At 40.1% G+C, this 25,156-nt stretch overlaps 1 protein-coding gene across 1 annotated transcript in view; it reads right to left on the reverse strand.

Annotated features, from left to right (window-relative positions):
- Positions 1-531: 531 nt before the first annotated feature.
- LOC104084124 (neurogenic locus notch homolog protein 2-like) overlaps positions 532-25,156 on the reverse strand; it is a gene marked incomplete at both ends in the record, with an annotated part of 53,110 nt that continues 28,485 nt past the window's right edge. The window contains 13 exons of the mRNA XM_009587855.1: positions 532-733; positions 3,193-3,421; positions 6,187-6,339; positions 6,450-6,569; positions 7,094-7,239; positions 8,826-9,018; positions 10,684-10,794; positions 11,296-11,529; positions 14,840-14,953; positions 16,099-16,212; positions 17,354-17,542; positions 18,648-18,803; positions 19,609-19,842. Coding sequence (XP_009586150.1) covers positions 532-733; positions 3,193-3,421; positions 6,187-6,339; positions 6,450-6,569; positions 7,094-7,239; positions 8,826-9,018; positions 10,684-10,794; positions 11,296-11,529; positions 14,840-14,953; positions 16,099-16,212; positions 17,354-17,542; positions 18,648-18,803; positions 19,609-19,842 — 2,195 coding nt within the window. The remainder of the gene's footprint in view (positions 734-3,192; positions 3,422-6,186; positions 6,340-6,449; positions 6,570-7,093; positions 7,240-8,825; positions 9,019-10,683; positions 10,795-11,295; positions 11,530-14,839; positions 14,954-16,098; positions 16,213-17,353; positions 17,543-18,647; positions 18,804-19,608; positions 19,843-25,156) is intronic.

Here is a 25,156-nt window from a genome sequence, read left to right on the forward strand (position 1 = left end):
GGGGGGCGCGAATCTACAATCAATCCGGAATAACTACACTTCCCTGTATAAAATAGAACAGTTAAATCAAGGTCCTGCTAATCAGACTGATATTCTGCCATTTAAAGTGGTGGGGTTTTGTCTTGGTTTGTGTGTGTTTGGTGGCTTTTTTAATACAGGACTCTGCCTTCAATCAGGACAATTTTATGCTTCAAACGAAATGCAGCCATTTTCAAAGCTAACAGCTGGTTTTCCTTTAAGAAGAAAAATAATCTACAACTTTCCAATGACACCTGTCCTCATCAATAACTGAGCATTTTTTTCCCCTTATAACTAAACACACTTGATTTCCAGAGTTTTGAACAGGGGCACCTGCTCTGCTAAGATGGAGGCGCTGGACCTATTTTTCCCTTGGGTAGCACCAGGGAACGGGAACTGAAGGAACAAGAGCTCTGCCACGTTTGGTACCTCACATCTAACCCGGTCCCTTCTGCTGTTGGACAGTTCAGACAGCAGTGCCCTGTGCAAAACGGGCAAGAAAATGTCACCCACCTGACAGTTCTTCCCAGTATAACCCAAAGGACATATACATCGGTATGTGCCTAGGCTGTCCACGCAGGAGCCTTTGTTCAAGCAAGGGTGTGAATCGCACTCATTAATTTCCGTGAGGCAGAAGGGTCCTGTAAAGCCCACTGGACACTGGCAAGTAAAGGAATTGATCCCATCCACACAAGTACCTCCATTGAAACAGGAGCTGCAAGAGAGTGAGAACAAAGGTAAGCTGAGACAAAATTCAATTAGCTCACAGCCAAAACAGCATGTAAACATTACTGAAATGAGAGAGAAAACCAGATTACAGGATCTTCTGACCACTGGTAAGTTCCTGCTAAAGAAGCATAAACCAGATAACAGCAATTCAAGGGGGACTCCAGCTCACACTCCAGCTCACTGTCTTTTACCTTGGCAGGCAAAGAAAGTAAAGCAGGGTTTCAATGAGTCATTAGTGATGGTAGTAACTTATTTAATGAAATCTTCCCAGCTTCAATGTGACCACAAACAGTACTGTACCAGGTAGGCATGTGGCTTGCTCAAACTGACAAATTTTATACAAGTTTTATTACAAATTACAATTGTATTACAAATTGTGAGAAACAAAACAATTTGCCTTTTTTTTAAAGCTTCAAAGGAGTCACAGGTATGTTTTCTCACGGAAAAAGTTCGTTTAACATGCAAAACACAAGCATGTTCTTCATTGAAATTATGTGAAAGTATTGGTATTGCTAAATCCCTTCCTCCTCTTCTCATGAGAACCTTAAGTCCTTGATTTGTAAAACTACTTATACATGCCCTGGCAGAATTCAGATCAAAGGAATTCTCCCCCTCCCCCCAATCTTCCAATCATAAGAAATTCTGCCAGATTAGGTGTCCTATGGAGAAGTGACTGGGAAAGTTAGGAGAAGTGATGCCTCATGCAAAATTGACTCCTTTTTCCTTCTAAAGAAACGCCTGCCAGGAAACTCCTGTTCCTCTGAAAGTAACTCTAGATCAGACTCAAGATAATCAGTTTGATAAAGTACACAAAACGAATTCATGCTTGTTATCTGTTTTGTGCACTGTGAAAGGGTACTTCCATGAGAGAAGCCACTGACTCGCCTCCTTGAACTTCCAGTGCAAGTTTTAAGTATCTAAATTCTGACTGTGATTTCGGTAGAGATGTCAACATTAACCTATTTATCAGAGATGTTCCTCTGCCTTGTGGGCTGAATTCTGTTTTACAGGGAGCAGAAACTGCTGTTTACATTCATGGCAAAACAAGGAAGAGAAGACAGAGGAACTGTCAATCACTTGGTGTGTTTCACTGAAATCAGGTACCCATCTCCAAAAGAAGATTGCACTCTCTCATAGGCGGCGTCTCACACAAGACACGGAAGAATTATTTGAACCGAATTCAAATTAGCCAACCATCATGGCGCTCTTAAGTATAGCTCAGTAAATTTTGATTGAGAAGGTGTGACTGGTTTAGCTTGGCAGAGCGTTGAAAATTGCTGCATCCTTCATTCATACCTGCAAGACTGGTTTCTGTCCTGACTGATAACAAAAACAGGATAAACCTCAAGGAAGAACCAGGCGTTCTGCTAAAACACCCAACATACTTCACTTGATTAAACAACTGTTGTGCAAATTAAACACACCCTCATAAGTGACACAATCCCGTTCTTAAGCAAAAGATGTTAAAATACTTCCTCCCCCACAAATGCAATTTTATAAAAGATAAGAAAGATCTTTTCTTTGTGTGCAGAAAACACATGAGAATACCAAGAGCTCTGCATTTAGGCACCTTATTTGTTTCTGGCAACTAGACTAGAACAGACTATTTTTTTTTTTTTTTAACCATTTCAAGCTTTATTAGAAATTGTTTCCATTTGAGAATCTGAAGTTACTTACATCAACGCTAACAAAGCTTAAAATAAACATGCAGGTAGATGATGGATACACAGGGTTAACTCTCAAAGAGCCTTTAAAACTACCAAGTGAACCATTTATATAAGGACCAGCTGTGGAGCATTTTAACTCAGTTCCACATGTCCCCCTTAGAATGACCTCAGGTTTTATCTCAACACTGCTAAACCACATCCAATTTGTGAGCATTAAAAGATCTCCAATGATTAAACCTTTCCAGTACAGAATTTGTGGATTCAGTGTTCCTCCTGGTTGCTTCTTCATATTCTTTGCAATCAATAACTTAACTCAGGGCTAATTTCATTTTCCTGCCTTTCTGAGAGTTGGCCATCGCTTCCATTTTTGCAGCTTTTGTATTTCTCAGCACAGTAACAGTTCATAACCAATCAATTATTTCCCCTCCCCTATATGATAATGTCTTATAAAAATACAAACTATTTGTGTTTTAATATGCTAGCATCTGTTACTGTCTTAACATTTGTAAAACACTGTCATAATTCTTCCTATAATGGAACTAAGCTTCTAACTAGTCATGCAAACTGAAGACCAACTTTGACAGGAAACTGTCTTTCAGCTGGTATCCTGCACAAGGTAAGCAAGTTTTCCTTGCATGAATCACAACTATGTCTCAGTGACAAAAGGCAGGAAAAGAGATCTTCACCGTCAAAAACTGCTTCTGAGTAGGGCTGACATCAAGCCATGAGCACACATTGTGTGGCTCCTTAGTGCAGCAGCACAGTGAAGTTATCTCACCTCTCAGTGCATTCATCGATGTTGTTTTCGCAGTTGGTTCCCTCAAACCCAGGCTGACACTTGCACGTGTAGCTGTTGACATAGTGGGTGCACGTGCCTCCATTCCTGCATGGTTCACTTAGACATTCATTGGTATCTGTCTGACATTTATCTCCATGAAATCCAGGTAGGCAGATGCATGAGAAAGAGTTTATCCCATCCACACATGAAGCACCATTTTGGCAGGGATCTAAGATAGAAGCATTACAGTAAGTGTTAAAATGGGTAACAGTCAAAGGCCAGGCCTAGAGTAATATCACACAGCCCAGAGTGTGACAGACTACTGACAAGTTTTTCTGAGCCACTTTACGGAACAAATAATTGCAAAGCATTATCAATAACAAATTCACAAGAAGGTGTGGATCAAGACCAAGCTTCAGGGCCTAAAGGTTTCTCTGCTCGGATTTGTTCAGCCAAAACCAGCAAAACCAGACCCAAAGTCTCTTGATTTAAAATTCACACTCTGCTTTTTTGATAAATGCCTACTGAGAAAGACAATACAAACAGCACAGCAACTGTTTCTTCTTATCAAGTCTTATTCATAAGAGAACTCTTTTCCAGACACTGCTCAACACATGAAAGAACTTGTGTGCTTCATTTTAAGCATGGAAGTAGTCCAGTCAAATCAAATGTGTATGTGTAAATCAGTATATATATGAGCACTTATGCGCTACTGAGCACTTCGCATTTTTCCCAGTATTAAAGGCTGACTGGGACAGGCTGGCAGAAAAGCTCACAAATTCGTACACAACCTTGGATTCTCCTCACCTCTGCATTTCTTGACATTTGCTTTATCCCTACCATGATCTTGCTACTTGTCTATCACCATTTTTTGGTCTAAGCCACCCCCTACTACTGTATTCCCTCTACTTCCACAAGTACCAATCTGCCTGAAAGAGCTCTACCATTCAGTAGTTTCTTCCTGCTTTGCTCCTTCCACTTTTGGATTTAAGACTCACATTCCTCTGTTGGATACTGCCTCTGAAGCCAGTTTCCTTTTCTACTCTGCATTCCCTAGACCAAAAGCCTGTGTATATGAAGGCAGGGAGGGAAACTGGGAGGAGGGAGGAAAAGGGGGGACAGGAAGGGGAGTGAAAAAAAGGTTACAGAACAGTTTTTTTTTTTGATCTATGACTATCTTTAAGTACTACTAAAAAACAAACTTTAAATGCAAATAGACTCCACCAAAAATTTGCAGTTCAACATAAGTACAGGATCATTCTGTTCACTGGTAAACAAAGAAAACAGACGTGAAAGGTAATTAAAGCTCACTTATTGACGGAGAAATATGCTCACATGATAAAAAATTGTGTTATAAGAGACACACCTGCATCCATTTAAAGGTCATCTGACTACTGCAGAGAAAAAGCACATTCAAAGTGAGACCCCTGGCAGCTATAAAATGTTGTGTCTATGGCAGCCAGCCATTTATGACTGAAGCCAAATGCTGCGCATTAATTTTCTGTGCCACACATTTACTGACAGAAAAAGGAGACTCAAGTATCAACTTTTCAGTAAGTTCTTGTTATTGGAGGGTTTGTTTGCTTCATAGATTAAAGACATTTGGCTCAAGTCATGGAAGGTTTTTGTTATGCTAAATGAAATCAGCTGCAGCAGTAATTTGAAATTCTTCTTCAACCTCATGGCTGTGCTGCCTAACAGAAAACACGGGACAAATCTCATAGCTCTCAGAACACTTAGGAATAGAGAGAGATTTCCCAGCTGCTCAAGAGAGAAAGATGAACACTTTAAAAACGTTTTTATCTTCAGACACCCACGTAAAAACGAATAGGACAAGCAATAATTTTGTTGGCAAAGCTCTAAGTCAATGCACCAACGTAACATTTTTTGTATTGTACCTGTTTGCTCAGAAAGAGGCAATCAAAAGCTCAGGCTGAGACAGATGTCTTAGAAGTTGTTTCAGCAGTGCTGCTTTGGGGTGTCCCACGGTAAACTTTTGCTAAAGGACTTGTTTGGATCCTTCTCTACAGCAGTCACAAATTTAAATTTTTTTCAATGCAAAACACAACTCTCTAAATTCATACCTAAAGGCTTTAAGACTTTGGTTTGTTTTTAAGCTATGCTAATAAAAAATAGCGGGTTTTTTCGTTGTTTGTTTGGGTTTGTTTTTGTTTTTTTTTTTCTTTTTTAAAGAACCAGTCAATTAAAAAATTACAACATTGTGAACTTCTCCAAAGTTTGATAACGCACTTTTCAAATAGTAACAGATGAACTTCTAAACACATGACACTTCTCAGGAGACTCTGATTTTATCTGGTGATGACACAGAATATGCCCAGCAAGAAAAAGAAGTTACTATGTATTTGGTTTTCCTTGTAAACGGCAGTGTCAAGGGCATGAAATTAACATTTACTTTCTTGCAATTGAAACAATTTCACTACTCATCAGTATATGGGCTATCCTCCTGCAGCTGATACCTATTCCAGAACAGAGTGCCTTCCTACTGCTTAGTTTGCTTTCAAATACGGATTAACTGGAACAGCTATTTCCCACTCTTTACAGACAGAGACATTTCAGGAAAGACTGCTATACCCTGGATTCCCACCACACCTCAATCAAGCTTAACATTGAAATACAGGTAAGCCCTGCAGTGTTACTTTAACTTGGTGTATTAAAATTTCAGGCAAATATAATTCTTCATTTAACAGTGCTCCTTAAAGTATGTAAACTCTAAGGACCTTTTCAAGTTAAGAATCTGTGAACAACAACTGCTGTCAGTTAGAACACTGTAGTCCACTTCTAGCAACTGAATGTGATGGATTTTGACTGCCTCAAACATGCAAGTCTTTCAAAGCCGAGGTTTCGGGTTTTTTTTCTTTTTGGTGAGAGATTATATAAGAACTTTCAGTATCTGTCAAATAGCAGTCACCAATAGTACAGCAAAATTATTTCTAGGAAAAAATGGAATACACAGAACAATCTGCTGATACTCACTTGAAAGGCAGTCGTCAATGTTACTGTCACAGTCTCCTCCAGTGAAGCCTGGCCGACATTCACACAGGTAACTGCCTTGAATATTGTGGCACAGAGCATGATTTTTGCAGGGCTTTGAGAGACATTCATCAATATCCACTGTACATCTCTCCCCTGAAACATGGAGAGTCCAGAAGTAAGACCCCTCATAAGGCAATGGTCAAAAGGCTCAATGCCAATACTGCTCAGCGTTGAAAGTACAGTATGTTCCCCATTCACATTACCTTCCCAGCCAGGGGCACATTGGCAGGTGTAGCCTTCAGCGTCAGGAGATTCTTGGCAAATTCCTGAGTTCTCACAAGGATCAGGGGAACAAGGAGCAACCACTACCTGGCAGTTCACACCTGGAGAGCAGAAGGGGAAAAACCAGGACAGTATGCTGCTAAGAGCTTGGTGCTTCTTGCAAGAATGAATAAAGAGATTGCAGCTTGCATGATTATCCTACACAGCAGTGGACAGCATTTCTATATTTGAAAAATCTCAGCAGAAGGCAAGGGAGATCAGAGCACTCCTCATGGGCTCAGTGGGTACAAGCATACAGCAGCTATGGTAATTCTGAGTTTAACGCCCCTTCAATTCCCAGTGCACTTACATATCTGAGTCTAACTTTCTCACAAAGAAAATTAAGCCGAGCTGCCACCAGGACATTTCTTAATGAGTCCAAACAAGGCTCAGATATGGTCTTACTAAGTATTCTACTACTGTATCATGTCTACATGAACTGACTGTAATTTAACTTCATACAACCATGGCATTTCCCCTCTTGATTCCTATTTCCATGAAGTTTAATGAAAAGATTAAAATGGCACTAAGGGTGCAATGACCTGGAAAGGAAAAAGAGAACAGAAACTTCTCCCTGAATTTTCACCTTTGAATCCTTTCCTACAGGTACATCTATATCCATTCAACAGATCTTCACAAGTTCCTCCGTTCTGGCATGGGTTTGATTTACATTCGTTCCCTTCTGTTGAACAGTAATCTCCTATCCAGCCTGGGTCGCAGACACACTTGTACCTTTAAAGGCAAAAACAGCAGTAATTTTAGAGCATTCCGAAATAACTCCCCTAGCAGTTTCTCCTGCAGATTAGTTTTGGAGACAAAACCAGAAGACCTCTCTTTAGGAGAGCCCTAAGTTACGTTTAGATTGCTTACCCCAGCTGTATAGGTTTGAAAATACTGAAAATAAACCCTCCCTTAAAACCACACTTCCCTCCGTTACAGTTTTCACAAAGCGCTCAGTCAACCAGCAATATGTTTCTGCTTTGATAAGACCATCTCAACACATTTAAACAAAGGCAGAAAAAAAAGATTAAAAAAGTGGAGGGGAACAATAGGCTCCAAAGATAACTAGACTGATTTAATACAAAGTAGTGGTTACAAATGAAAACAGCTGGCTGGGAGCAGGAGCAATCTTCTCCATCACGTTTCAAAATCTGAAGTAGAGCAGCACTCCACCCATATGACGTAGAACCAAGGACTTGGTGAATCACCCTGGACTCAGGCCACACAACACACACACCAGCCTCCCTCCTGTCATGCAAACAAGAATTATTTTATCTGGCACTGAGCGTAAGGTGTACATAGGCATAAATATGAATGCAGGTGACAGATGATAGACAAGATGAACCAAAAAATTTGTTTTCCAAGCTTACACGGAGGCTGAATTAGCAATAAAGGCAGCCTTCCTGCCAGCTCCAGGGAAAGTGCTGAATCCTGCCCTACAGAGCTACCCGCAGTGGTAAATCACTTCCTTGCCCAAGTGCTGACAACACTTTCCAGGACGCAGCACACATCTGGGAGTCACTGCTATTCCACATACAGTTGGGAAGTTTCACAAACACAAGCCCTACCTCCCCAAACCTGTTGACTCCACAGACCCTGTGCTCCCAGACTCACCATTAACAAAAAGAGATCTGATTCAGGGCTCCTGAAATCAGCATTTGGTCTTCCTGGATGGGAAGATTCAGAAGCAACTACTGCCATCAAAATAGCCAGAAAGAGCTTTCCTTGTTTTTTAATTGCAGGCATGCAACAGTGTGACTAAAGCTTACAAAATCTCAGCCTTGGATAAACTGTCTAAGCCAAATACTGCTCTATCTCCTAGTGTCAAAAGTTGTCTGCCTGTTCCTTAATACAGAGTATTTGGGTAGCAAGAACAGCACTAGCCAACAAAGATAGTCTCCATGCTCAACGTTTTAGAGTTTGATGGAATAGGTAGCTGCTGCTCCCCAAAGATTCAATTTGGAACCATTTCTTTATTTTAATTGCATTCACTCTACTCACTCGAATTGCCAAACCCACCCTTTAGATGGTGGCAGTCCACCCTGCGCTACATGCCCTTGCAAAGACAGCCCTTGCAAAGACAGCAAAGAATACAATGCAGGACAGAAAAACCTATGTTGAAACAGCACAGCCTGCAGCTGGTGACTAAAGGTCTACATCTTACTGTGATTATGTCATGGGCAGCAGGTAAATCTGGATTCTAATCTGAGAAATTAGAGAAAAATCAGAAACCTCAAGTCAAGATGGAACTCCGGGCAAAGCGAAAAAAAAAAGTATAGAAGGCAGCAGATAAGTTTGATGTGACAATAAGTACTTACCCACTAGTAATATGTGTGCAGTTGCCATGTACACAGGGATTACTAAGACAGCCATCTGCCTGTGACTGACAGTGAGGATGATGGTAACCTTCAGGACATACACACCGAAAGCCATTGACTTCATTTATACATGTCCCACCATTATGACAGGGGCTGGATGTGCATTCATCAATGTCTACATTACAACGCGGGCCTAGAAAAATAACAATACTTATTAAGTAGTATTTCTTATAAGAACATTTCCTTTGCATGTCTGCGAGAACATACATTGAAAGACAACTCAGTAAAGCCAATGCAGCGGGACAGATCTTGCATGCCTCCGTGCTTTAACTGAAGTCAAGAGAAGCATTTTTGGAAGATGCAGCACTTTTCTGTGCCTGGAAAACAGCACTTACACTCAACAAGTGTTTACAAACCATTCAAGAATCTCAACACAATTCCACTAAAAATCACCAGTTAATATTCATTAGGAAGACAAAAATCACTCAACTGTATCATGCTCGGAACAAACCTCTTGAGCTCCACTTGTCATAGTCCTGCTCTTCTGCTTTGAAAGCACCTACCCTTTGAACAACCAATACTGCCATAGTGTCTGCAGTATATATAGTTCTTGTGGTTTATTGCGCAAAAGGGACTCAAAAAAACACCGTTTCCTGTTTTGCCTGCCTCTGATTATGACTGCAAGATCCTTGAAGTAGTGACCATAAGATCTTGTGAGGCTGGAAAGCTAAACAAAGTGAATGTTGCAGTAAGCTGAAAGCATTTTTAACATAAGGAAAGGACAAAGTAACAAGACCCCATGCAAGCCAGCTCTTTAAACACTGGAATAGGGCAATTCATCATATTACTGAATTATTTTAACAGTGTAACAGTAAGAAGTCCAGTAGGATAACAAATACGGTATGCCAGCAACAAATAAGACTGAAAGGCAAGAGTGACCAGGATCATGCCTCTTCCTGTTCTGAGGACTAAAGAGTACCACCATGCCAGAGCCAACGGAAAGAAGGAGCGTCAGAAGCTTAGAAAGACGCCAAGAGAAAAGCACCAAACACATGAAACCTCTTAGTGCTATTTTGAATGCATTTCAGATCAATTCTAATTAGAATCATTCAGTAACAAACAGTAACAAACGTGATGAGAAAACTGTTATAAACAGTACCAACTGCCTTACAACAATTATTTTACAAGCATATTACCCTACATGGCTCAAAACATATTAAGTCCATTATAAACAGTGTTGAGATGTGCTTTAGTCATCAGAAATAGTCCTGATGTAGATCTACAGTTCTAAGCATGGAACCAAAAGTGCCTAAAAGCTTCTTTTTTCAGCCCCACTTTTACTGTATTAGGTAAGTCTTTATAATTTAAAAAGGAAACAGAATGGACCACACTATGAAACAGAAGTACTGAAAAAAGCAGGTTGGAGACTTCAGAGTGGAGAGCAGCTCATGACAACACTGAGTTAGTGCTTTGCTTTCACAGAAAGAGAAATACTGTTCATGGTCAAAGCCCAAGGTACTATTTAATCAAACACCTCTCTATATTGTCCATAATCTCTCTGTCCCTGGAAAGAAGCTGTAAATAATAAACTGAAGTCACATGGGTTTATTTGTTATAAAACCAAGAACCATGAATTGGACGTCATTACCTAACAAGAATGGCATTTCACAGCACAGATTTGGCCATTTTTCTGCTTGGTAGAACTTGCTGTAATGTAAGATGCTGAGATTCAAAGATTAGAAGGATTTACCGAGATACTAACTGAATCCCTTGCAGTCAGTATGCAAAGAACAGCTTCCTTAGCTACCTGGATAACTATCTTCAAAACAACTCAAAGCTATCGGGTAGCTGACTTTACCTGTAAATCCAGGTTTGCAAGCACAATTGTAGCGATTAATACCATCAATACAGTCCCCGTGAATGCATGGGTTACTTGCACAGTCATCAAAGTTATTTTCACAGTTCACTCCTGGAAAAAAAGTTAGATGAATAAGGAGGCCAAATCTTACAAGGAAGACAACAAAACTATTTCCCAGAAATAGCCAAACTAAGAATCCCACCTGCTTCAAAGTTACACGTGCATTGGTGCAACTCAAAACAGATGATGACGCTGAAACACTGCGACAACAGGAAACGTCACCTAAGTCACTGGGTGCTGACTGAATATGACCTTAAACTTGTACTAAATGTTTAAAGAATAAACTGTTTGAACACCATACCTAATTTTTGTACTGCATGCCTGAATTTTGGGAGTAAAGAGGAGGTGAATTCTTCCAAGACGAGTTGCAGTACCAGAAAGGGTTAGGCAATCCACACAAACACACCAAAATTCAGCAAGGAAAAGCAATGTGAAAATGATACTCTCACACTATAAGCTTATCTCTGTATACAAATTTAGCACACACCAGAGCACACATAAGAAATAATTAAATGCTTGAATTCTGTTAGAACTCAATCCTTCCACTTGTACCTGAAGTGCCCAGCAAACAGTTGCATTGGTAGCCGTTCACCAAATCAATGCAGCGCCCTTGATGGAGGCAAGGATTGCTGTGGCATTCATCTATCTGCTCACTGCATATGGCACCCATGTAGCCAGGATTGCATATACATGTGTATGAATCAATTCCATCTTGACATTCCCCATGGTGGCAAGGATCAGGATCACAGTTGTTGATATTCTCCTCACACAAAAGGCCAGTAAAACCTAAGGAAAAATGATGAACAGGAATAATTAAGAAGTTAAGTGGTATGATGCTGCAGTGAACATAATGCAAATATAGAAAGAATCAGCAAAGTGGCAGACAGCACAAAACGTAACCGGGCATCTCAACTGCTGCACATTTTCCAGCCCTGGAAAACAACTCTCTTCCACTGCTCACAGCATTACAGAACAACATCTTGCATGGAGAATCCTGGCATTGGAAGTGGTTACCTTCAGTTTATTCAGAACAGTAGCAATGAGAGGAAACATTTAAATCTCCATGAGAAATATTTACTCGCATCAGTATAAACTATCTGATGGCACTCTCCTGTCATTATTTCCTCTACACAATACCAGGGGGGTTTGATTTTTTTAGTATGAGAAATTACAAAGATGCTGCAGAAACCTTCCCAAGGGAACTCCCTTGGCTCATGTCAAAGCTTCTGCAGCTCTGCTTATTAAAAAGTTTCTTGCCCGTCTCATTGGGAAACCTTTCAGTAACTCCAGTCAAGCACCAACAGCCAATTTATGAAAGACTGCATGCAACCTCTTCAGTCAGGAGCAATGAAACAAGCAGCAACTTGGCCTGTTTCATTCTGCTTCAGCTGGGAAACATCCTGAGCAACAGAGAAGGACAGAATTCACCAGAAGGGCTAAAACAATGGTTCAGGAAGCTCAGAGCAGGAATCAATTCCCTCAAGAGCCCTTTTTCCATGATGGAGCAGAGCTACATGAAACAGGGACCATTTAAAATAAATGGTCTTCAGAGATAAGATTTCGGAGCAACAGCTCATACTGCCTTCCAGCAGCTGGAGATTAGGAAGGTAGAACTTCAAATTTCAAACACGAACTGGAGACAGATACAAACCAAGCTGCAGGGAATTTCAACAGCTGAAGAGTGATTCTCACCTGAGTATTATAAGTGGATAACAGGCTCCCCATTTTTCATACAGGTTTGTGGTTATTTCTCTGGTCAAACATACCAGGTGACGGCTAACATTTCCAAGTTCTGCGAACGTATGCATGGATGAATGGGTGTGGAAGTAGGTGGGGAGAGGGAAGGGAAGCTAGTTAGAGAGATGGATATAAAAAGATGTTAGGGAAGGAAGAAAAACAAACCGGTAAGAGGACGAACAGTGGCAAAAAAAAAAAAAGAGGACGGAGGCAAAGAAAAGAAGAAAGACCTAAGACAACTCAAGAAAAGAAAAGCCATGATCTACCACTGGGAAGGAGAAGTGGAATAATGCCAGAAGGGAAAGAAAAGACAAAAAGCAAGCAGTAAATAGAGCTATCTGTACACCATTTGGCCAAATATTTTGCAGTTTTCAATCACTTCGGCAGCTGGCGATTACCATTCAGGGAACACATATCACTCATAATATGAGATTAACAGAGCAAGAACATACTCAAACATTATTTTCCAGTAACTGACCTGCCCCAATGATGAACTCCACATTTCAGTCTTACAGAAGGCTGTCAATATTAAATATAATACTTAGCATACATTCGTTCAAGAAATTATTACCTTGTCTCCTATTTATAGCTCTCCTGGACCAGTTAAAGATCAGATATATTTCTCGATCTCTTAACTGAACATACCTTACTGAGATACAATTTTCCTCTTTGCAGAGAAGAGTTAGACTAAAAAAGCCCACTTGAATATAGAACATAATAATCACTCAGGATGGAAAAAAGCTCTAGTACAGAGTCCTTCTTCCATTTTCAGCGAAAGTACTAACCAAGGATTTTACTAAGAGCTGCTGCTTCAGTAACATACATTTGGTTGCTTTCAGCCTGTTCCTTGAAAATGCTCCATACATCATGTGCCTTCATGGAAGCAGTAGTCTTCCCTCCTCGTCTGGGAAGCTTAGGATTTCTGTACTGAGGTGGTTCCAGGAGTTTAGTGCCCAAATTCAGAACATGCTTTTCAAGGCGCAGCTCTCCACATTGTCCTCCACTACATGACCCAAAACCCTTCTAGGCCAAATAAGCTCTGCACTCTTGGTGTACGAAAGCAACCAGACCACACACCAGCTTGACAGAGACTTTCTAAGATAGTTTTCAAGTTTGGAAAAGATTTGAGCTTTTTCTTCTTTTTGCAAGTGTTAGCTTATTTTGTCACAGACAGTAATCAAAAGGAGAATTCTGACACCAATAATTATTCCTCTCCTGATTAGAACTACTGCATTCTGCTACTTCCAACAAATTCATTGTTTCTTCAGGCACTTTGGGGAAAAGGGAGAGGGCGTGTGTGAAAAGACTGGGGAGGAGTTTTTAGGCTAATCTCTGCTATGTTCTGTACAGTGCAGAGTAAATTAGCAACATCAAATGTGCCTTAACAATTTGATTATTGGAATGGTTCAAAATTGCACATAAATCTAGCCAACCTAACAGCACATTTCTGGGACAAAGGTAGCTCCAGGAATCGTTCAACCTCTTCCCTAGTGGAAGAGCTAAAGCCAATGCATTTCACACCTGAATCTGCATCACAAGCAATACATCAGGCACCATTAACTGAAAGCAACCAAGTCATTCCTTACTGAGAATTAGAGTGTAACAGCTCTGAACTGCCCATACCGTCTTATTTGACCAGATGTAAAAAATAGGATAGAATAGATCTACATCACTCCTAGAGGTCTGAAGATAAGAAAATCCCATAATTAAACTTCTAAATGAGTAATTAACCAAGCAGTAAAGGAATTCAGTGCATTCAAAAAAACCATCTGAGTTCCATCCACAGCTCTGTCAAAATTTCTGTATGAAATTCTGTATTTCTGTACAAATCATTTTAACTACATTCTGGCAGGCAGCTACTGTGTGCTTTTTTTTTTTGCAACAGACACAATTTTTACTGCATTTCAATCTTCCACTTTCGACATAAAATAGCCTGACGCAACAGAAATTAGAATACAGAGTAGTACTGCTCTGTCCATCTCTTGTTCTTCAACTGTATACTATATAATCCGACTTGGAAGAAAGAAAGGTAAGCCACAGATAGAAGGCTTCACACTGCTGTTTTTCCACTCGCGGATTCCATAGTCAATACAGAAGAAGCTGTCACCTTCTGGGAAGTAAGAGATGGGGCTGAAAGAGGGAGGTCAGAACTCCCATCAGTTGTGAACTTCCTGCTGTCACAAGTGAAAGGCTTTCTGTACTTAAATGCTATTCTATGCCGCAAAGGAGTAGACAAAGCTTCGCAACAAACAAGCAGTATTTCAGAGAAAGAAAGGACGCTGACACTTCTTTGACCACTCCTTTATGTATTTAGGTTACACACAATCTCCAATCCAGGAGCTCTGAACACAAGACTAACCTGTGGCGCACTGGCACTCATAGCCATTGGGATGGTCAATACATTTGGCTCCGTTGAGACATGGCGTGCTGGAGCAGTCATCTATATCAATCTGACACACGGCACCACTGAATCCTGAAAGGCAGAAAAAAAGATGAAAATCCAGAAGTAATTTGAAGTAGTTAATCTAAACAGCTGCGCTGTCAAGCAAATCCTTAAAACCACCCAAATATAAGCTCAGTAAATCTAAACTCAATTGCATCATTAAGCACACACACCACACCCTGGGTGGATTGGTTCCTTGTCCAAACCACCAGCCAAAACATAGTTTCTATCTTCCAGGTCAAAGGAGCCTCAGCTTGAAAACTGAGATGGCCAAGTCAAACAGAAGTAAAGCAGATGGAGCACGAGTGGCATCCACCACTGGACAGCATGCCTGTCTATAAAACAGAGAGGCCACCAATAAAAACTTTCAAGTAATCAAAGCAAGTAACTTAAAATGAAACAATAATGCATACATCACTAGAGCCTTCAGACTAGAATTACTACAGCAGTGTGGAATGTGGCACAATACAGCACTGTATCTTTCAATACACTTGTTGAAATAGTTAACGAACTATCAATAGGTTATGTCACATGATGCAGATCCTTAGGCACTTCAAGGAAAAAAAAAAAACCTCCAGGAATGTTTCTTGGAGGAAGGAACCAAAGGAGGAGCCAGAACATCGTTACTCAATAAGAAGAGATGCAGAGCAGGCTTTTGTCAAGTATATTCTGATCTCAAAACTTTTTGTCAGCCATCAGGAAGTCAAGCGATGTTTACCCTAGAGCTAACATTGATCTCTCAGCTCTGCATTTGTCCTTCTTTTCTAGAGGAGACCCAATCCACCTCCCTCTTCATGCAAGCAACATAAGCTATACTGATGCAAAAGTGGCTTCTGCCTAAAAACCTCAGAAAAAGACAAAAAGCATGCAGCGGCTGTGTACTTAGAATTACTCATCTATATCCCACTATGATATCCACAATAACAGAAGTTCTTGCTGCCAACTATTCTTTAAGGTGAGATGTCCAACTGTATGTTTCTCAGCACTTATATCCAGTTATAGGCACAATCCTACTGCAACCAATACATGCCTATTCTTATTTACCAGCGATTGCAACTCACTCATTCCAACAGATGCTGCACTCAGACAACAGAAACTCACAATAAATACACTGCCCGCAATCTCTCACCAGTTATCTATGCAGTTCTTGGTAAGGTGAAGCAGAAAAAGCTTACCAGGAGGACAGACACAGAGGAAGCGGTTGACTTTATCAAGACACTCTCCGTTGTTCACACAGGGATTACTTAGACACTCATCAATATCTTCTTCACAGTGAACACCTTTAAAACCTGTTTACAAAAAAAAAAAAAAAGAAGTAAGAAGAGGTGACTGAAGGCCTCAGAAAGTGCCCTTAAGAGTATAACTACCTCTTATACCAGCGCTGAAAGTCTAAGCCTAGTTTCATTGCAAGTTTTCAGTTTGGACAGAATGTACGAGGTAAGAATATACACCAGAAGTTGAAAACGGATGTTGAATGTGTATGTTTCACAGTTGCTGAACATGCTCCCTTAATCAGCAGTAACCGGACAAGTTTGTGCTGAATTCACATCTAATGTTTTCTTTCACTTGATGAGAAGGGGTTATGTTTTAACACTTGGGAGGATATTTGGGTATGCACCAACAGAAGGTAAAAGGTAAAGAAACAAACGCAGCAGATAGCTAAAAAGTCTTGAGCTAAAATTAATGACAGAGTAAAAGAAAAACATTAAGGGTGAAATAGTTGGAACCAGAGTTCCAACTTTCAAAACAGATTAGATATTAATAGAAACTCATTCTAATTTTCATGGTATCAGCTGATCACCTGCAGGGGTCACAATTCTTTCATTATACTTTATAAGACACTGCAACTGGCAACTTACACCCTTTTCTTTTTTTACCACTTTCTATCAGAAAGCAAAATAGCAGACTACATAGGTCACTGGTATGCTGGACATGTAAATTTTACAAGCACGATTTCAATCAATTAATTTTTTTATAGTTATTTCCTCAGGTTAACAGGAGCTTGCACCATTTGGGATATTTTAAACAGAGAAAAAACCCAAACACTATTATCCAGAATCGTCATATATATATCTCAAAACACACTCTTAAAATCTGCATCTGCTTTGCTTTCACAAAGTTTCTGCACATGCACTTTACCGGGTATAGTAACAAATTTCACATATACTCCAGCTCAGAACACTAACTTCCTTTGATGATGTAGAGATTGGTTTCTTTCTCAGTGCTTTAATTGCTTTCTCCCTCCCCCACACAAATGCCAAGTCCTCCTGGCTGGTGCCGCCACAGCAAGCTCTCTCTCACCGTTTCATTTAGCCTCACCCCTTTGCAATTTTGTGTTCCACCTCAGCAGAGCTGGCAACCTTCCCTGTGCTCTGCCTTCTGAATTTTTCCTTTGCTGGAAGCCCCGTCTTTGTCAGAAACTCCCCTCACCTGGCATACAGAGACATGTGAATCCTCCGATTTTATCCAGGCAGGTGGCATCATTTTGGCATGGATTTGAATGGCATTCATTGATGTCCATTTCACAGCGAGGTCCTGTGTAGCCCTTCAAACACTCACAGTGGAAAGAGCCTTCTGTGTTTACGCATTTCCCAGCATGTTCACACGGATTGCTGTTTGCTGCAAGAAAAATATATACGTGTGTGTCAAAACCTCTCCTCGGAGCAGGAAAGCCACAGCATTCTTTATTAGTCATGGTCTTTTCCAGTGGTCATTCCTTTCTGGCAAGTAATACTGGGGAAAGACTGTTCATCCTTCTGGGGAAAGGCTACTGTGATTGAAGAAAACATGTGGCAGTTACTTGCCTGTTTGAGGCAAAAAGAAAGATTGCCGTCATTACCAATGGACCAAAGGAGCAACTCTGGTCCGTATTACTAATGACAGTTCTTAAGGGGACAGCGTCAGCTAGCAGGGATTACAGAATTAATGGTGCTTTCAAGGCCCTATCTTTAGATCATCTTTTACATTTACTTCACTCCTGAGGCTGACAAGATGCTGCCACAGCCACAAAACAACCAAACTAGTCCTTCATGTGCTTTCAAAAAGGAACAGCACTCTTGTCCAAGGCAGACTGAGGAATGAAATTCAAAGAAGAGCTTCTTTCCCATACTTCCATGAGTGCTGGTTAGGTATTACCTTCATGCATCACACTAGAAACATAAACTAGCATTCACAAAATTATAAGCAAGTCTGTGAGAGTCCAGCTAATCCCCAAAAGAACACAAGGATGATATCAGAGAACTACAGCTTTAAAAGTCCACCGGTCTTGGAAGGCACTCAAAAGATCCAGCCATATTCTGGCAGTCAAACACCCTTGGTATATTTCTACCAAGGCAAGAGCTGCAACAACTCCCCAACAAACTGCGGTACTTTCATTGTACGCTGCAGTTCTAAGGGTCAGCTTAATTATCGCATCTGCACTCCTCGCACAATGCTAAAGCCCTCTTGCACAATGAAGAATGGTTAAGCATCTCGCTGCTTTTCATATTCCAGAGGCTAACAGTTCAAACATGGACAGCTATCTGACTCAGCGCTTTGCCCCAAGTCTCACACAAGATTTAAAACTCCTCTAAAGACGCTGAAATGGAAGGGGGAGAGCAGGAAAGGAGTCGCACTTATGTTGAGAAGCTATGACAAAATGTGTATTCTTGCCCTTCTGTTAGTTCATAAAGCAAACCACCCAACTCCCTGTTCGTGTACGCACAAATACCAAATAGAAACTCACCCATTGCACATTCGTCCACATCCTCAGTGCAGTCTGCTCCCTTATGGCCTTGAGGACAGGTGCAGATATAGTGTCCGTTCACAGGATTGGTATCACACAGAGCACCCTTCTGGCATGGATTGCTAACACATGCATCATCCAAGTGGCACAGAAGACCTAGAGAAGCATCCAAGAGTTTATTCAGAAAAGTGAGATATAGCAGTCAGACTGTATGTTACACAATCAAATCCTCTGTCCTGATATTTCAAATAGAGACTTCCACCGTCAGAAGTTTGAGCAGCATCTTATAGGCTTCAACCTATAGACTACCACAGGAATTTCACCACACACATTTAAAACATTATATTTAAATACAGATTCTGTGACGTCAGAGGTATCTCCAGCACTTCTGGAGTAGTACAATGGCTTACCATTACCAAAATCTCCTCCTTGAAGCAGTTAACTAACTCTTCTCTCTAACCAGCATGACAATATTTCTGACAGCTGAAAACACAGGTGCACATGAAGCTCACTTTCTTAATTCAGATATGCTGACCAGTTGTCTTCCCAGGTAGTAGTTAGGAGACCTTCATATATTTTCCTACCATACAACAGCAAATTTTCCACTATACCAGGGCATCCTCACTCACGCAAAAATATCTAAATCTGCATTCTAGACTTTTAAGTACAATTATCATAAGTGGCACAAAGCAAGTCACCCTCATGCATAACTTCTCAGGCAAATAACAGGTCCTGCTAAGCGCTAGAAAAAGATCTGCTTTCCTTGCAATCTAAACTGTAGTAAGTTTGTCTTCCAGCCTAATACAAATACTTCTTTGTCCCAAGCTACAGAGGTTTAAAAGGTCTTTGCTCATGGACACACTTTTCCTTTTGTTCTTCCTGGTTTGGTCAAAAGTGAAATAAACACACCACCTCAAGCAAATGCATAAACTTCAGACTTATGCAAGTTTTCTGCCCTTACCTGCCTTTCCTTCTGGACAAATGCACGAAAAAGAAGCCACTCGATCAATGCAAGTAGATCCATTAGCACAGGAGGCAGTGAAGCAATCATCAATGTTCTTACTGCAGTCGTCCCCACTCCAACCATTGACACAGACACAGGCATAGCCTCCATTGTGGTTGGTGCAGGTACCCCCATTCTGACAAGCGTTGGGCTGGAGCTGACATTCATCAACGTCTTCAGTGCAAAACTGGCCTGATGCACAGAAAGAAACAAGTTTAATAAAAGTTCAGACACAAGAAGATTCTTGAACAGATAACATAACCAAAGGAAACACTGTAGTCCAACTTGATTGCCGCTTCTTATTTCTAGGACATTTGAGCCTGAGAACTTCCAACAACACTGTCGTCAAACTAGGCAAAGACAACTAGCATCTCTAAATGACCCCAAAGTAGGAGCTGAACTGCAAATAACTTTAAAAAGGCACCGTGTGAGAGCCAGCAGGCAGCCTGCAGTATATGAAGATACATCTGCGAGGATGTGAGAAGCAGAAAGAATGAAGGTCTGCCTGCAGAGCAGCCAGAGGGACTAAGAAGAGAGAAGATGGCCTCATAAGAAAATCTTGGCCAAAGCAGTGTCAACAGGCCAGCAGCAAAGTAACTCTAGTCAGGAGAACATAATTCTTTCCTATATAATTATGCAATGAGTATTACTTGATGAGGAAGAACAGAATTCTTGAGACTCTTCTACCTAAAATACTCATCTTCCTTCTCCCAGGTATTTCCACAGACAACCACAAATAGTTGGGGGTTTTTTGTTTTGTTTTTAGAGACAAAATAAATACTCTAATAAAACCCTTTAATGACTGGAGATATTGGAGGGAAGAAAACAAATGTGCACTGTTTCAGGGAGTTTTAAGGAAAAGGACCACTGGACCACTAAGTATGAAATCAGTTTCAACGGATACTGAATTTCACAGTCACATCTATAGGAAGCTCTACAACTTACATTACTGAAGTATTTATTTATCCAAATCCATCTTGCTTTGACATCAAGATCCAAAGAACCTACCACTTGCATCAATATTTTGTTTCAACTCTTATTCATCTTCCCGATTAAAGTTGCATGGTATACTTTTAAGCTGAAATTGTTTAGCTTAAGTTTCAAGTCATTCGCTCTTATTTTGAGTTTCTTGAACAGATAAAACCTAATGGCTAAGCAACAGCTAATTTCCTCCCAGGCTGGCATATGGGTGCACATGTCCAACCATGGAATACTGGTCACAGTCCACAATCTTCTTTTTCATAAACTATTTCTCCCCTTTCTGTTAAGAACTCTCTAGCGCTGAAAGCTTGCCTTTTTTTTTGTTTTAACACTTCCTTATAACTTGTTTTTACCACCCTTCCGAAAATGTTGATACATAGCACCGAAAGACCGCCCTTTATCAGAGAATAAGATTAGATTTGTTTGATGTGACCTTTTTTGCCCCCCTTCCAGCTCACAACATCACCTCCCTCACTAGCTTGCAGCAGCTTTCCATTATTTGGGTCAAGACTCTTAAGTGCAATGACTGCATTGCTACCACCAAGATCCTCCCATTTGTCACCTCCAGCTACTGTATCCGCTAGCTGCACACTTACATTTGTCTGGAATTCCCCCTGTATTCCAAGAATAAGAAATTCAAGAGCAGGCCACAGATCTTCCCTGCCAATTTGCCTGGGCTCCAGTTTATTCAGGTTTGCCAATTTAAAAATACTTATTAGATGTTGCTTAACAGTCACCTTGTTTATTAATGGCCCAGAAATTATGATGCAAGTGCACACACACCCTCCTCCAACACACAGAACTGAAACATTTATTGTTGGCAAGAATGTAAAAATGTTCAGTCTTACCCATCTCCATCTACTATACCCAAACCGTTATTCCTTTTGTTTTCAAATTACTTAAACAGATCTTAGTCTTTGGTCCTGTGAGCTCTGGATTTTTCTCCCTTAGTGGCAAAGAAATAAAATTATTAAAAAAAAAAAAAGTTGCACAACTGACTTTTTTTCTGTGCATGTGTTCCTTCCTCCAGCAGGACTACTTCAAAACAAGGATTTTATCATTTGAAAAAACATAATAAAATTTTAACAGTAATAATAATTACAACAGAGTTTTCAGAATTAATCCTCACTTCCCAGTTTACTTAGTAAAACAGTTGGGGGGAAATCTAACACTTCATATTGGTATCTGCAAAACATAGCTCTCTACATTATGAAAAAACAAAACCATGCATTTATCATAATAGAAGTAGTTTGTTCATTAGCTTTCGATAATAGCTTATCAGTAACCAAACTGAAAAGAGTCAGTTTTCTCACACTGGTTCCTAGTAGTCGTGCGTATCTCGCAACTCAACACAACTGACTTCCTTTTTAAAACAATAATCAAGACATTATTTACTTATTATAAAAGTGATTTTCCTTCTTTTCTTGGAGGGGGCCCAACCCAGATCAAAGAACGTACTCTCTGACGAACACTCAACCGTAGCGTAATCGTTTTGCAGAAGAGTCCTTGCAGCATTTACATCCTCCTTTTGACTGCAGCCAATTTAAACCTGGTATCACTAAAGCGTGAACAGGTTTCAGCACTGAAGTTGCCACCACTTGGGATTGTTATGCCTCTCTCAAAATCACTTTGCTTTGCGATTGGCTGAGTGGAAGTCCTGAAATACGACATTTTGTGGGGTTTTTTTGGTGGATTGGGGGGGGTGTGCACACATGTCCGTGGTTTGTTTTGTTGTTGTTTTTTTTTTTGTTTGGTTTGGTTTTGGGTTTGTTTTTTTTTTTTTTTTTAAGCACAGATGAGCAAACTACTCCCTCATATAAACTCTCTGGGTTTGTTTTTAACTTTCCATTTCAAGCATCACTAGTAATATCAACTCTTAGGATTTTTTAATTATTTTTTTTCCTAGCACTTATTCTCCACTTCTAGAAAGGACAGTACCAAGCGACATCACTGATGTCCTTGCAATAACACTGTGTCCTAGGCTATTCCATATTTCCACAGCCCTAAACTAAAACAAACTTTTAAAAAGTATATCAATGTCCCCACAAGAGGAGAACAAAGCATAGCTTACACTTCTTTGAGCAATTAAACTGTATTTCAAGAACATACCATGTTTGAGCTCCTTAAATTTGATCTTCACTTAGCTTCACAGATTTCTAATGCTCCTTTTGCAGCTACCAGATCACAATCATATTTGTGTTTAATTATGAATATGAATCTTTAATTATGAATATGAATCGAACAGAGCTCCATCTTAATGTAGTTTGTTTTAAAAACAAACAAAGGAAATCCAACTCAATATATGAGGGTCATAAATAAGCAATTAACTATTGCATTTTACTATTGAGTTTTTTAATGAAAAAAACTTGTTCTTTATTGAAGTTATAATTGAAATCCAGACTCAACTTCTGGGCAAAAAATACACGAATCAAAAGCAACATAAGGCAAGCAGAGTATATCAATTTAACTACATTAATAAGTACTCAGTCTCACCACCATCAGGCTATGTAAGTGTAATAGTGTTTGAAAGATTTTGGAACTATGTTTTAAAATATTACAAATCCCAGACTAAACTCCAAGGCGCTCACATTTCTTAACTGGAGCTGGTGAATCGGCAAGAATGCAAAAGCAATTTCAAGTTCACTGAAAATGCTTGAGCCCTTATTGCTGAGTGGGGCTGGAGTGGCTTGGAAATGCATTCTGTAGCCCAAAGTCTTCAAAAGAGAGAAATAAAGGCTTTTTAGGTGGGGTGGTTTGGTGGGGTTTGGGTTTTTTTAGATACTCTATGGTTGCTTACATGGTGGTTTTGAATCTTTATGTGTTAACAACATGGGATTAATGGTCAATATTGTAATACTTCAACACCGGTTTTTGGAAGAGTTTTTTTGTTTGGGGTTTTTTTTTGTTGCTGCTGGTTGGTTGGGGTTTTTTGTTGTTTGTTTTGTTAGGTTTTTTTCCCCAGAAACCATCACACACATTTGTAAATGGCTTTCAAGACTGCCCTCCCTCAAAGCAGCATCATCACTTAATTCTTAGTGGGACTGCAGGATGGCCACAATCTCTCATTCTCCTGAAAGGGCTGATTTGCCCTCAATAAAGACTTCAACTCCTTGTGCAAATGAGAGAAGTAGATGAATATTTTGGGCAGGTGCTGCAAAGAAAAAATTCGATACTTCTGTTGTTAACGACCTAGGTCTTCAATGTAGTGCCTGTCCTGGAAGCTTCCTGAATGACTTTTTCACAGCAGAGACAGAAGTCTCTTTCAGTGTCAGACATAAAACAGGACTTAATTCTAAAACTTCTCAACGAATATTCTGCACAAGACTTTTCTCTGCCAGGTTAGTTAGGTAGATTTAAATCAAATGAGACAAAAGATCTCTGAAACAGTTTACTTACGGGGTGCTGCTTTGACTTAATTGTAACTGAGTCAAAGTACATGTAGCCATGTACTTGGTAAGCTTGTTTTCTGCTTGTTAAGAGTTTTAGGAAGAATCAAGTCTTTCATTCACAGAACCGAAATTCAACTTCCAAGTGCAAATTCCGTTATGAATTGTACAGTGTAATACACATCTTCATAACCCTAGTGCTTCTGAATGCCACAACCACTCCAGCTAAATGTTAATTCATTCAGCTGCAAGTTTCTGTAGGTATTTCTTCTCTTGTGCTCTTGCTAGTTTCAATTACATTTCTAAAAGAAACATAGTAAATATAGCATGAACTAGAGAAGGCAAGCACAAATACACTAACTGTACAATATTTTAATGGAAATGTAGAAACATACATATAACAGACAACAAGAAAGGAAACAAATTACTCCAAGAAGCTAATAAAAGCCTAACCTGACCTTGATATTTGCAGAGCCTGGGAAATCAGCAAAATGCCGACTCAGGTTCTAAGTGACCTTGTACAAAGTAAACAGCTAGTCCATGTGGTATTTCAAAATTGAAAACTAGAAGTAGAAAAAGGGAACAGCCTTCAACTCTTAGCACTCTTTGCCCACTATGAAACTAAGTTACTTCCTGCATATTTCCCCTCAGAAAAGCCATACGGAGTAAGACAGACGTGTTTGCTGCTTTGATTGCTCCCATTTTCAGACCAGCAGGAACTGGACAGGAACTCCAGGAGCTTCTCTTTAGGCAGACACAGGATGCAGTGATTCAAGGCCCCTCAAGTAGTTGTACCAGATTTCATTGATGAGAAACAGCCAGCCCCTCCTCCTAGAGGTCTTTATGTTAAAAAGAAAGTAAAGCCTGATTTATAAAGGTAAGGCAGACAGCGCATAAAATGAGTACAATCCTACACTGAAGAAGTAGAGCATTAGCTTGAGCAAGTAAGAAACAAAACAGTCACCCTGGGAAGGAGCAACAGTCACCTCCAAAAGCTGATCCTACCAAACCATACAGGCTTTGCATAAACCCCAACTCCAACTGCACTGATCCTGCAGCTGAATGCACGACCTTCAGTCGGTTCAATCAGAGGTCTTAGTCTTTGGCAGAGCAGACTTTCCATAAAGGAGAAAGTTTTC

Source organism: Fulmarus glacialis, unplaced genomic scaffold (genome assembly GCF_000690835.1).
Source record: "Fulmarus glacialis isolate BGI_N327 unplaced genomic scaffold, ASM69083v1 scaffold35960, whole genome shotgun sequence".
NCBI classification, from domain to species: Eukaryota; Metazoa; Chordata; class Aves; order Procellariiformes; family Procellariidae; genus Fulmarus; species Fulmarus glacialis.